Source organism: Meleagris gallopavo, chromosome 3, assembly GCF_905368555.1.
Source record: "Meleagris gallopavo chromosome 3, MGAL_WU_HG_1.1, whole genome shotgun sequence".
Classification (NCBI taxonomy): domain Eukaryota; kingdom Metazoa; phylum Chordata; class Aves; order Galliformes; family Phasianidae; genus Meleagris; species Meleagris gallopavo.
Window position 1 is genome coordinate 643,182 of NC_139406.1, and position 13,565 is coordinate 656,746.

At 37.1% G+C, this 13,565-nt stretch overlaps 1 protein-coding gene across 3 annotated transcripts in view; it reads right to left on the minus strand.

The window, feature by feature from the left end:
- The window catches only part of ADCY1 (adenylate cyclase 1), a 146,067-nt gene that overhangs the window by 25,637 nt on the left and 106,865 nt on the right, over positions 1-13,565 (minus strand). For 2 of the 3 annotated variants that reach the window (XM_085220008.1, XM_085220010.1), the window contains exons 8-11: positions 12,132-12,287; positions 8,002-8,196; positions 6,163-6,260; positions 3,233-3,317 (exon numbers count right to left, since the gene is read on the minus strand). In XM_085220008.1, the coding sequence (XP_085076134.1) occupies positions 3,233-3,317; positions 6,163-6,260; positions 8,002-8,196; positions 12,132-12,287 (534 nt within the window). The remainder of the gene's footprint in view (positions 1-3,232; positions 3,318-6,162; positions 6,261-8,001; positions 8,197-12,131; positions 12,288-13,565) is intronic. The other variant, XM_085220009.1, reaches the window with a different exon arrangement.

Below are 13,565 nucleotides of genomic sequence, written 5' to 3' on the forward strand. Positions count from 1 at the left end.
GTGAAATGTACGCCACAAGATGAGAGAGGAAGGACAAGTCTACCAGGATATAGTATTTATGTTTGTTCCAACCCATATTGTGTTGGTTTTATTTGACCTCTGTGAGCACTGCCCAGCAGCTGCCCCATGGCAGATCAGAGCCACTTCCAGATATCTCCAAAAGAGACATCTGGAGCTGGCCAGAGCTGAGCTGCGAGCAACACTGGCTGGGAGAGAAGATTTAGGAAAGGGAAAAACTGCTGTGGAACAGCAGTTCAGAGAAAAGAGTGAGAAAATGTGAGAAACAACCCTGCAGATATCCAGGTCAGTGCAGAAGGAGGACAGGATGTGCTTCAAGTGTGGAGTAGAAGTTCCCAGCTGCCCACAGAGAGGTCTAGGGGGAACAGGCTGTGCCCCAGCAGCTCATGGGGCACCATGCAGAGCAGATCTCTGCATGTAGCATGTGGAAGAGCCCATGGTGCAGCAGAAAGCTTGGCCCATGGACACCCCCTGCAGAAGCAGGTCCTGGGTCAGAGCTGCAGCCTGTGAAGAGAAACCTGCAGTGGAGCGGGAGGTCTGGGGGAGCTGCTGCCTGTAGGGACCAATGCTGGAGCAATGCCCTCCTGAAGGACGGGCACCATAGTACCCTGCAGGAGCAGTGCTAGAGGAGCTGCAGCCTGTGGGAAGCCCACTGGGATCATTTCAGAAAGGATGCAGCCTGTGGGAGAATTCCAGGATGAAGAAGAAGAGAGTGGCAATGAAGGAGCAGCAGAGATGAAGCAGCCTCCATTCCCCATTCCCTCATGCCACTCAAAAGGAGGAAGAAGAAGAGAAAGTGAAGGTGTTTTTAGTCTATTTTTATTTTCTCACTGTCCAATCTATAACTAACAACAGGGAATAAATAACATGAATCTCTCTTCTGTGGTGTCTGTTTTGGCTGTGATGGTAGTTGGAGAGAGATTTCTCTGTCCTTATCTCAACCCTTGAGCCTTTTTCTCATCATATTCTCTCTCCCTGTTGTTTTGAGGAGGGGGAGTGAGAGAGCAGCATGGTGGAGATTATTTAGTCCATGTTCTCCTGCAAGTCTTTGACAAATATGTTAAACAGGACAAGTCACTTGGATAGACCCTGTGGTACTCCACTTACTACTGCCTTCCAAGTGAAGTATAACCTGCTATCCCTATGTTCTGAACCTGATCATCCAGACTTCATTTTCATTTTTTCATTTAATCACCAACATGTCTACTCTTCTAGACCAATCTATCTATATATATATGAAGCAAACGGTTCATTTTTATCCATATATATAAAATGCTGTTATAATGCTTTTGTAGAAGGTGATAAGTATATTTAGTTAATTCAGTTTGCAATGAAATTGCTCACAGAGGATAAAGATGTAATAATAAAATGCTGAGAATTTCCATAGTTTGAAGATAATGCTGCATGGTAAATAATTACAATGCAAAATGCAGATTCAAAATGGTTCCAACACATTGCATAGACATTTTTCTTGGTGTACATTGCACATATATTATAAATGTTAACATGCTAGAGCAGTGGGATAAAAAGGAAAGTAAAATTTTAAAATGTAAGTTATAAGACATGTCTGACCGAATGCTCTGATTTAGGAATAAAATGTTTTTATTTCTAATTTTTTGGTCATTCTAAGATAGCATCTGCTCTTTCACAACAGTACAGCATTTTGGGCTTAATGTTCTTTGTTTTATTTGTGGGATTTTTATTAACTAAAGATGTAGTGTTAGATACCCTAAATGCTAGATAATCAGTAATGTTCAAAATTATTATAGTGATTTTACGAGTAAGAATATAAAGCTTGAAGCATCTTTTAATAATTACACTTCACACTTGCCTATTGTAAAATAATACTAGAAAAGTACCAGAAGAATAATTTGTACAGAAGAGTTCCTCGTTCACAGTTCTGTATTCATTACACATAATATATTATCTTTTATTTAATATACAAGACAAATTTGTCCACAAAATTTCAATCTGCCATATTCTAAATTTTAATTTTTTTTTGTTTGTTTTGCTAATGCTGTATTTCATCCAATAAAATACTGAATCTCTAGAGAAACCTGAATAAGTTACAAATCCCACTGACTACTGAAACAAACCTTAAGTTTGCGCTAGCCCCAGGGAAATGACATAAAGAGGAACAATTTCCCACAAACTCCATCTGTATCTAATGATCATGCGCAGAGCAACACTTAATAAAGTACTGTTCCTTCATGAAACAAAAGAGGTAATTAAATTTTCTCCTATAAAATTGTCTAAGTTTATAAAGATCTGTTATGTACAGATACTCTGCTAAGATGCTATTTATGTTTCCATGAAAACAATTACCTTTCTCCTGCCAAAGGCCATATTTTCTAACTAAAAATTATTGTATGCTAGTCAGCAGAGCAGATTAACTGTGTAGGTGTTTCTTCTGATTATTTTCTGAAAAAAATTAATAAATTTGGTTTAAGCCACCACAGATATTTTTCATCAGAAAATTAGTCTATAGATGCTTTATTCTGATCTAGTAGACCTTGTTTTCTCCTACAACAACCAGATGTTCTTCTGCATTATTACTGTTGTGAAAATGTAATGGAGGGGAACTAATTATTTCTTAAGATTTTGAAAAGGCCAAGAGTTGTATTTGCAAGACACTCTACCAGGAAAGTAGTTGATGATTTGACAGGAGAAGTTTTGAAAACAAAGAGGAAGTTAGCAACACTTTACATTTAGATACTAACTGCAGTGGAAAAAGAAATAGCATGCTTCCTTGTCAGAAAGGAGAAAAATCCAGAATAAAGCAGCTATTTGTCTGGGCATTTGAATGGTTTTAGTAACTAATAGGTGCTCAGGGAGATATTGCAAAAAAAACTCACCAACCAACCAACCAGCAAAAGTCCACACCTCCCTAGTACTAATAGCACTGAAGGCCACAGTGCTGAAAAAAATTATTCACGTAAAACAACCAAACAATTAATCAATCAAAGAAACAAAAAAGCATTAATAGCACTGAAGCCTACAATGCTGGAAAAAACTTATTCATGTAAGAGATCTATCTTCAAGTGAATAATCTTTTTTTTTGAAAAGTCTACAATTTTACTCAGCAATGAGCTTAAGAAGCAGATAGATCTCAGACTCTCATGCTATGGAGCACACAATGATGGCTTCGTAATTCACTGAAGAAACAAAGTATAGCCACTAAAAGAAAGAATAATAAAAATCTTAAATAACTTACTTGTACTCTTGTGACATGTAGGTACATAATACAAGCCACTAGGAAGCATATGCAGAACACCAGGAGAACAAGAACTATGGTACTCCTAGAATCAAAATCAAAAGTCAACTTAACTTAGTAGCAGATACGAGGACAAACAGCAGAGATGTTTTTCTGAAATGCTGTTGGATAAATGCTGGAGGATTTCCCCCCATGGTTTTATTGTAAAACTATTTCAGGAAAAAAATCACAGTAAAATGTGCTGCTCTCAAGAATGAGAAATCAGTAAACTTTCTCGTATGTGGCACCCACTGTGATCTTATCAACTCAGAAATTCACCTATACAGGGTGCCAGGAAAGGCGCCTTCTAATTTTGGACTAATGCAGAATATCCAGCATGATGGCTCGAATAAATGGGGAGCGCAACTCTCCGTTAATTGGTCTTGGCAGCTGTGTATCAATTACCATCTGCTTTTCCCTTCTCAGAGATTCAGAAATCAGAGCCCAGTCAACTCTGCCACTTACCAAGTCAAATAAAGTCAGACTGGACTGCACTCCCTTCTGCCGACACAGAGCAACTCCTTCCATGTGAGTTTTCCTCAAACAGTAAGAAAAATCTTATCTTTTGTGAAAATGCTGTAATAATTCTTGTAATTCTTAATCTTCCTTTTTCTGCTCTTGCAAAATAGGTTTGTTCTTAATTAGGAGTACAAGCCTAGTACTTCCCCTGCTCAACAACTCTATGTTATTGGAGCAGTACTTTATAGATATGGCAAAAATTAGTCCACTACTACTGGTGCTTTGATTATTTTTAGGGACATCCCGGCCCCTTGCCAGCTATGGAACCAGGCATGCATGACAACAACATAAGATGATCTTCACACCTTCTTTTCTAGTCCTGTGAAAACAATATGCATCTTGCTATCAGTCTTGAAAAATTGCTCATATAGTTTCTAACAGTAGAAGAAAATGAGAAGGTTTTTGCTACGCCTCAGTATTTACTTTTGATTTGAAGTTCATGCAAGAATTTATGCAAGAAGTCATCAGTACACAAAAAGGGATAATGCTGTGATGTAGTATGTGTATCTAGAACCAAGAAGTAACTCGAGATTATAATGTGGATTCTGAATAGAAGTATTAATAGATAGCAGTCTCCCCTATATTTTTAGAGAACTGGAGTGTATTTAGGATGGTGGTACTGCAAGAAAGCAATGGAGAGAACATGATTGCAAGTGTCTTTCAATGCAGCAATATCCAACCATTCACACTAGTGTTGAGTGGGACTATGAATGATATTGGGCTGCTGCCAGCATAAAAGAGTTTTTTGAATATGAACCCACTGAGATATCAGAAAGATTGATCATCAGGGTTTTTAATGGCTAGGTTGTATTTTTGCCTTAATAACTGGAGAGCGTTAGTAGACAGGAATATAGCCTTTATTCCATCAGACACATCTGATGAGAATGTAAATATGTGTTCAGCTGTCAAGCTGTTGTGCTGAGATGATCACAGGAATAGTGAAAATGCTGAGCCCATTGCTTTTTTTGCATTTATGCAGCAAACGTTTTTCTTACAACAATTTTTTTTGTCTCTAGATTTTTTAACATTCCTCTTGGAAGACTGTAATACATATTGAAAACAATTATTATCACCTCTCCCATTAGAGTAACACTTTACACTTCTTGTCCTGGTTTTTGCATTTGCTTGTCATATTTAGAAGTACTTTTGGCAATCTAAGGAGCAATTTCAAGCTCCAAGTTTTGTGAAGAAGGAAAATTTCTGGTATTTTCAGAGTTTTAGTCTAGCTCGTGGTTTTATCTGTGCCCCAGCAAGGAAAGAGTCACAGTTTGATTGCCTAAAATTAAGACTGACATGTTTATTGGAAGATGTTACCATTCAGTATGTGGCTTTTCTAGCTTGCCCAATGATGAACCAATCAATTTTCATGGCATACAGTGTTCATGTTCTGCTGGAGCTTCTATTATCTGTCACATAATAGCCTAATCTGAAAATATGTCCAGCTTTTTTTTGGAGTGATGCTACTTTTTGAAAAGGTTAACAATTATCATGGCATATGATTCTTGCAAACTCAATCTAGCTCCAGTGATACTAACACTCTTTATCTCTCCTTATTTTAAATTCCATGGAATTCAAATTCTTTCACCTACTGTAGGCGTGCAAAAGTAGGTTAAATAGTTCTCAACTATGCTCCAGTTAGTCAACAGAAGTAATTTGTCTGGAAACTGGATGATTTTTTGCAAGTTACTTTGAATTTTTCAGATGTCAAGTAAAAAAATTATACGCCGGTGACATTAAAATTAAAAATGTGTCCCTCAAACTTTCAATTAGAAATAATAGGACCGTATAAGAGTATTATTCCAACTAGAGGTTTATGAATAGAAAAGATTTGAATTAAAATGAGATTTTCTGAAGTATTATCCTGTGGATCATTTCATCTCCATTGAAACCCTAATAATTTATAAGTGTGAATGAAATTTACTTTTGATATTCTCATCTGAAAAAATGAAATCAAGTTATTGAAATTATTAGAAATAGCATCCACCTGTAACTCAAAGATTTTTGGAAAGAAGTCTAATTTGTCTTTAGTAAGCATTTAACATAGCACTGACAATACTTGAATTAATCAATACATTATAGCATTCAATAACGAGCACCAAGCACATTCTCAAATACATCATGAATATGTCTGCTTTAGTGCAGCCAAGCTCTGACTGCAACTCATGTAAGGATGACCAAACTAAATTTGTGGTTCCTTTGGACAAATAGAAGAGTTAAGTTAGTCTGAGGATATACCATCAGAGACTCTCTTATTTGAGAAGCTACCAGTCTGGTTGCTAATTGCCTTTCCAGGGATGATAGCATTTCAGTTCTGTGCAGCTTACTTGAAGATATTTTACCTTGGATTATAATGGCAAAAGATAGAAACTTACTGTGGTATTATTAGAAGGTAGACAAGGCCAAATAAGGCAGCTAGAATTAGTGAGAGAACTACAGCACTGGTGAAGTATTCATCCTGAAGCTGGTGGTACTGTTAAAGAAAGAAGAAAATGAAGACAGTGAGCATTTAATACATACCCAGCCAGCCACTCACACTTTTCCACTCTTTGTAGGAAAGAGCAACAACCTAAAAGCCACTTCACAAGCATAAATATTATCATTGCTTAATTCACAAAAAAATAGCCTTAGGCTAGTCTACAGAAGTCTTTGCTTGACAGGCTTATTTCAGCTGTTTCTATTGGCCTACCTATTTAGCTTTCATCCTCAAATTAGTCAAATCCAGGCCAAGCTGAAGAAGGAGGTGTTCCTTTCCTCCTACTCTTATTCATCACCCCCAAAATATCAAGAAACACTTGGTGCTGCTTTTAAGGAACACTGTCATCTGAAGTGCTCAGGACAGGGCACTAAAGGGTGCTACTGAGAGACTCAGGTTCACTTTTAAACAATTATTTTCCCTGATTCAGTGGAAGCACAGTCCTTACATCAGAACAAGTTGTTTTCCCAAGAAGTTCAAAAATTCAATCTTCTTTTACCACCTAGAATTTTCTTCTGTCAGAACAATTCTAGATTTACACACTAATACTCCTAATTGGGATGTGATGATAACATCAATGAAAGCAACTCAGTAGAGATCCACATACAGAAGTTAAGATCAGTGGAAATTGAGGCTGGGTTTTCACATACTTAAATACTGTAATGCAAGAATAGAGACATTATACTGAGTCTTGCAAGATGTAGGATTTTCTCAGGGAACAAAGTTCACAGTAAATAGTTCATAATATATATATATATCTGTTACTTTCAAGTTGGCTACCCTCAACAAATACAAGTGTGAAATACAGAGTGGCCTGGAAAAGCACATTAACTGCATTAAAGAACAAAAACTTTTCAAGGAAATTTTGGATTATTTAAACTTCATGTTATGATATTAAAAGAAGGAAAGAAAAAAAAACAGCAAAAAAAAAAAAAAATCACATGAAAGATTTGAAAGTTCTAAATATTTCCAAAAACACAGTACAGTTGAATTGAAACATCTCAATTAATCTTTGCCCACCATAAGTGGAAAAAAAAAAAAAAGAAAAAGAATTGGATTAGATTGGATATAAGGAAAATGTTTTCTACAATACAGATGTTTAGGCACAGAAACAGGTTGCCCAGAGATGCAGTGGGCACTCTATCCCTGGATACATTCAATGTCAGGACCTGATCTAGCTGTAGATTTTCTTGTTCATTGCAAGGGAGCTTCAACTAGATGACTTTTAAGTGTCCCCTTCCAATTCAAACAATTCTGTGATTCTATGAAGATTCTATGATTTTATAACTCTTCCTATATATATATTTATGTGCTTATACGTCTGAAGTAAGTCCACAGATTTCAGCATAGTATGTGGTGTGCCAAGAGAATTAAGTATTCCTTTATGTTTTATAGGATTGATTGGATTAATCCTCATCAGACAACATATGCAGAGAGAAGTGTCCTCCTATCATCAAACATTTTCCAGAGCCAGTGAATCAGTAGGCAGCCACATTGTCATGAGAAAGTATGAGGAGCTTGAAACGTAGAAAGATTCTGATCTTTCTTTTGCCTCCTCCAAGTGCTTCCATAGAAGGTAGAGGTAATTTTTCCCTTTTAGCTAAAAGACAGTCCATCAGATTATTTAAAGGTAGTGAGAAGAATTTAAATACTGTCTACAACAACAACAAAAAAAGCAACAACAACACAATGCTCATTGGTCAATGAAGTCAGTAAAAAAGTATTTAAAGCTCCTTACTTTCTTTTCACGCTCAATTTGTTTATATTTCAGGGTAAAGAAATTCAGGTCAGCCATCTCAGACTCAGTTTGCCGGGCCTCTATCAAACGACTGATGTATCTGTTTACTCGAGTTCCTGGAGTGTTGTACACAACATTGGTAGAAAAAGAGGAACGATTCCTGAGCTTTTCAGAGGCTGTCCTTAATGCTCTCCTCTGTAGCATGGATGGAAGACAGAAGCATACGCTTTTATTAGCACAGAAATTAAACGTATTCATATTATCTCAAGTTCATGGCCACTATGAAGAATTCATTAAGAAGAGCAACCATATAGGATCTTTTTTTCAGTACGATTACCATCTTCTAAGAACTCCTTAGATTAAATCCTGATCTCATTATTATCAACAAAAAAATGCCTATCTGGTTCCAGGATTTCAACCATCACCAATTTCTTTATATGCTGCCTTGAGACTTTTTCTCCTCCAAGGAAATAATCAGCCTACTGAATGACAGCGGACTACAGCAATTAACAGTTCATAATAAATATGTGTACTACACCTGCATGCTTAAGACCTGTGGAGAGGGCTCACCATTGACTGATATGTTATTTTGGTGATTGTAAAGAAGAATGAACCTTAGCAAAAGTAGAATAACTTCTCAAGTCCTGTTTTGCTGGTTTCATATGTAGAAAGGAACTTATTTTATCATGAAAAATAACTAATTTATCATGAAAAATTTACTGTTCATAATGATAAAGAACAATTAATTAACATGTGTTTTGCTTAAGGTGAAGCAGAAAAATGCACCTAAAATGTTTTATAACCTGAACTGAAGGTCTATTTTTATTATTATTATTATTATTTTTTGTTTACCTCCTTTGGTAAAAGAGGAAGGAGAACTGGCTACAACAAATATGGGGAAGACTGAAGTACTAAATGAGTTTTTTGCCTCAGTCTTCCCTGGCAGCCAGGATTCCTGTTTTTCTCATTTACCTGAAGCTTGCATCCCCGGTCTTCCAGGTGGGAACTGGGGGAGTAAATCCCCCTCTGCTGTAAGGGCAGAGCAAGTCCGAGACAACCCCATGAGACTGAATGTATACAAGTTTATGGGGCCAGATGACATGCATCCCAGTGTCCTAAAGGAGCTGGCTGATGTGGTTGCTGAGCTGCCCTCCATCATATTTGAAAAGTCATGGCTGTTGGATGAAGTCCCCAGGGACTGGAAAAAAGGAAACGTCACTCCCATTTACAAGAAAGGGAAGAAGGAGGACCTGGGGAACTACAGGTCAATGAGCTTCACCACTGTGCCTGAGAAGATCATGGAACAGATCCTCCTAGAAGACATATTAAAACACATGAGGGATAAGCAGGTGATCTGAGACAGTCAGCATGGCTTTACCAAGGGGAGGTCTTGCCTGATGAATCTGGCCTTCTGTGATGGAGTGACAGTATTGATGGACAAACTGAAGGTGACCAATGTCATCTGCCTGGACTTGTGCAAAGCCTTTGACATTGTCCCCCACCACATCCTTATCTCTAAATTGGAGAGATACAGATTTGAGGGGTGGATAAGGAGTTGGTTGGAAGGCCATAGACAGAGGGTTGTAGTGAATGGCACTATGTCCAGATACAGACCGGTGACAAGTGGGACTTGTCTTGGGACTGGTGTTCTTCGACATCTTCATCAATGACATTGATGATGGGCTCAAGTGCACCCTCAGCAGGTTTGCCGGTGACACCGAGCTGAGTGGTGCCGTTGACACATTAGAAGGAAGTTACGACATCCAGTGGGACCTCAACAAACTCGAGTGTTGGGCCCATATGAATCTCATGAGCTTCAACATAGCAAAGTGCAAGGTGTTGCACTTGGGTCAGAGTAACTCCAGGTACACATACAGACTGGGGGAAGAACTCCTTGACAGTAGCCCTGTGGAGAAGGACCTGGGGGTCCTGGTAGATGAATAACTGAACATGAGTCAGCAGTGTGCTCTTGCAGCTTGGAAGGCCAGTGGTATTCTGGGCTCCATCAGAAGAGGGATGGCCAGCAGGGACAGGGAGGTGATTGTCCCCCTCTACTCTGCTCTTGTGAGGCCCCATCTGGAGTACTGCATTTGGTCTGGGGTCCCCAGTACAGTAAAGATGTGGAGCTGTTAGAGAGGGTCCAAAGGAGGGACATGAAGATGATCGGAAGGCTGGAGCACCTCTCCTATGAAGACAGGCTGAGGGAGCTGAACTTGTTCAGCCTGGAGAAGAGAGGTTGCAAGGAGACCTAATTGCAGCCTTCCAGTATTTAAAAGGGGATTATAAACAGGAGGGAAATCAACTTTTTACTTGGGTAGACAGTAATAGGACAAGGGAGAATGGTTTCAAGCTCAAGGAGGTAAGGTTTAGATTAGATGTTGGGGAAAGTACTTTACACAGAGTGGTGAGGTGCTAGAACAGGCTGTCCAGAGAGGTTGTGAATGCCCCATCCCTGGAGATGTTCAAGACCATCTTAGACGGAGTTCTGCACAGCCTGGTCTCATATTAGATAAGGAGGTTGATGGTCCTGTCTGTGGCAGGGGGATTGGAACTCCCAAGCCATTTTATGAAGCCTATGAAGCCTATAGCATACTAACAGGGATGAACAATACAGCCTTCTTCAATTAATTGGGAAAAAAAAAAAAAAAAAAAAAAGAAGAAACAAAAATACTTCTTTGCATTAAAATCTGGCATGGAGTTATACAATGGAATAAGCTCTGTAACCTATTATTCTATTTGTAGTAGGATTAAAGTTACTGTGCTTAGTCAAATTAGCTGTTGCTCATATAATTGCTTTCACTACGTGTCTTTTTTTTTCTTCTGTTATTATCTTATAAAGTAGACTTACATGATGTCTGTGATTAAGGCACATTACTTATATTTCTCATTAATCAATTGAATAAATATATACTGAAGTAGTGTGCTGACTTCAGAGCTTTTATAGCCATTCCTTGTTTAAAGTGATTAGAAAACTTCAATCTCTGAATAAACCTTAAATTGAAACACTGTATTTATATTAAAATCATATATCATATATCATGTTCTAAGTTAATTATGCTGTTTCAGGTACAAAATCCTGGAACATATGGTTCAGATAAAGAAAGGATCTCAGAACTTCACCGTATATGTTCTAACACATCCCATAGTTGCATTTTTTGTGTATATTTTGAGAAACGTTATAAAGAATTGTACATATTTAAAAGTCTGCATATGTTGCTATTTTCAAATACTAGAAAAACAGTACTAATTTACAACTGAAGGGCCATACCAAAGCACGTAGAGTCATCCATTTCTGATTCAGACTTGGAATTTTTGAACTTCATCACTGAAGTTGCATTCTAAAGGAGCTAACAGAATTTTCTCTGTTTCTCCCACAGAAGAAATATGTGCGTACATAAAATCGAAAATAGAAAAGTTATAAAACTTTCTGAAAATAAGACTTAGATTGAATCTTCAATAAACGTACATTATTCAAATAATAATAAAAAATAGATTGAAAAAAAAAATGGAGAAATTAATTCAAAATTAATTGCTGATTTCACTACACTCTTTTCCTGTTTTGGAGTACCAGTGGATATGTTATACTGTCATCTGCTGGCAAAGAAAATAGAGCAAGTCTTCGTATGTTTTTTACTCTGTAAGTTTCTGGGTGAAGCCGTGTACAGAAAAGTCAGACTAGCAGATAAAGCTGCTAGTATGATGAGTTATGGCATTAAAACCTGTTCAAGGATGTTGTGTTTGGTGTTTGTGTTAGGGACTTTGTGGTGTTTTTTTGCTAAACAATGACTTCTTGGTTTTTAGAGAACCATCAATGCATACAACATTTTTTCTTATTTTTCATTTGTTGTAATCAACTTCAGACTGTGGTGAACTCATGATGCAGAAGAACAGCTCTTGCATAAATTGTAATTGCATGAATAGCATCAGAATCCATAATTTCTGTGTAGAAAGGCCTTAATAAAAGCTTCTAACGTGAGATCTGTTATAACCGAGTTTTGTCTTTAGTGTGAGAAGGCTGCATGTATTTCCCATTGTTTTGTGTGTTAGGTAGCTCTAGCCCAGCAGGAACACCAGAAAGAGCTGACCAGACAGTCCCATAATCAGAGCAAGTATCTGTCCACATGAATTACCTTATCATCATCTTCGCATGTCATGACATTGGAGAAAGGGATCTCTGCTTTGAACATCTTACGACAGTGCATGAGCTGAACAAGCAGATAGCAGACTGTCTTGAACTTCATTCTTTTGGCGGGCTTAATGTCTGATAGAATCAGTCCAGGAAATATCTGTTGATAAGAAAAATATTATTTGTAACTCTCATTAACATTCCAGTGTGGACAAATCTACTGCCAGATACCTACATCATCTGGAGATCAGAAGAAACGAATAATCCAATCAAAAAGCAATGCATTTTGATAAACATTATATATTCACATATTAAGACTATGTCATCTTTTCATGTACATATCTATATTTTAACCTATTTCATATTCAAGCAAAGTATTTAAACACAGTTAATATTTTGAGAATAGTTTCCTACATAGAGATATAAGTTATTAAAAAAAAAAAAGATAAGTTCATAAAAGAGGCAATATTTGTACTTCTTCAATTTAAAACATCTGGAAAATTGGAACAAAAATTTGGAGAAATTTTTTAGTAAATGATGCTAAAAATACAATTTCAATCCTGTTCTTTTTCCCTCATTTTGTTACTTTAGCCACTTGTAAGCTCAATAAAATCAGAAAGGATGACTTCTGCTTCAAAGACACATGCCCTGGAAGGAGATTGTGACACAATGAAATTGTATTATATATCTCGTTTCTTCAAAGTATGAATTATTCTCGGAGGGTAGAGTATAACCGATTTCTTTTGCCATGGAGCTCCCAGTTCAGCAAGAACAAATATTTTCTTGGTTAACTTTTCAGCATGTATTCAACATTTGCTGATATTATTGAACCTGTAATACACATTCATATGCTTCCACAGACAGAAAAAGAATGATCCTTTATTCTACCCTCAGTGCTTGTACCAATCTTATTCCTACTTGTAGAATATGTAAAGTAATGTTAATGGGAAAATTTAGAAGAAACTCATGCCACCACACTATGGAAATTTAAATTTGTAAAATTAATCTCTTCTGGAACAGCAAAATAAGCAGCAGAGAATTTCGTCCCTAAAGTTCTAAGTACAAAATAAAAATCATACTACAAAGCTTTACTTAACTTTTCTAAATACTCCCAATGCACTGAAGGATTGATGTCCAGTTCTTGCAATACTAGAGCAGTTTACATCATTACTTGATGTAATGTAACTGATCTAGAAAATAAGACGGATGTAAACTTGTACATTTATTGAATGTATGATTGCATGGATATCTAAATTTAGAGAGCTGGAGGTGAATTACTCTATGCTTATATTCTGAATGGCATCTCAGTTATGGGTCTGATATTCCATTTAACACACGGTGGAGCACTTTCATTTTTGGCAAACATTTCAAATCTTTCACTGTGGACATTGCTTCAAAAAGGTCAAGGATTTTGTTTTATTGGTCTCCACTAGCTCAG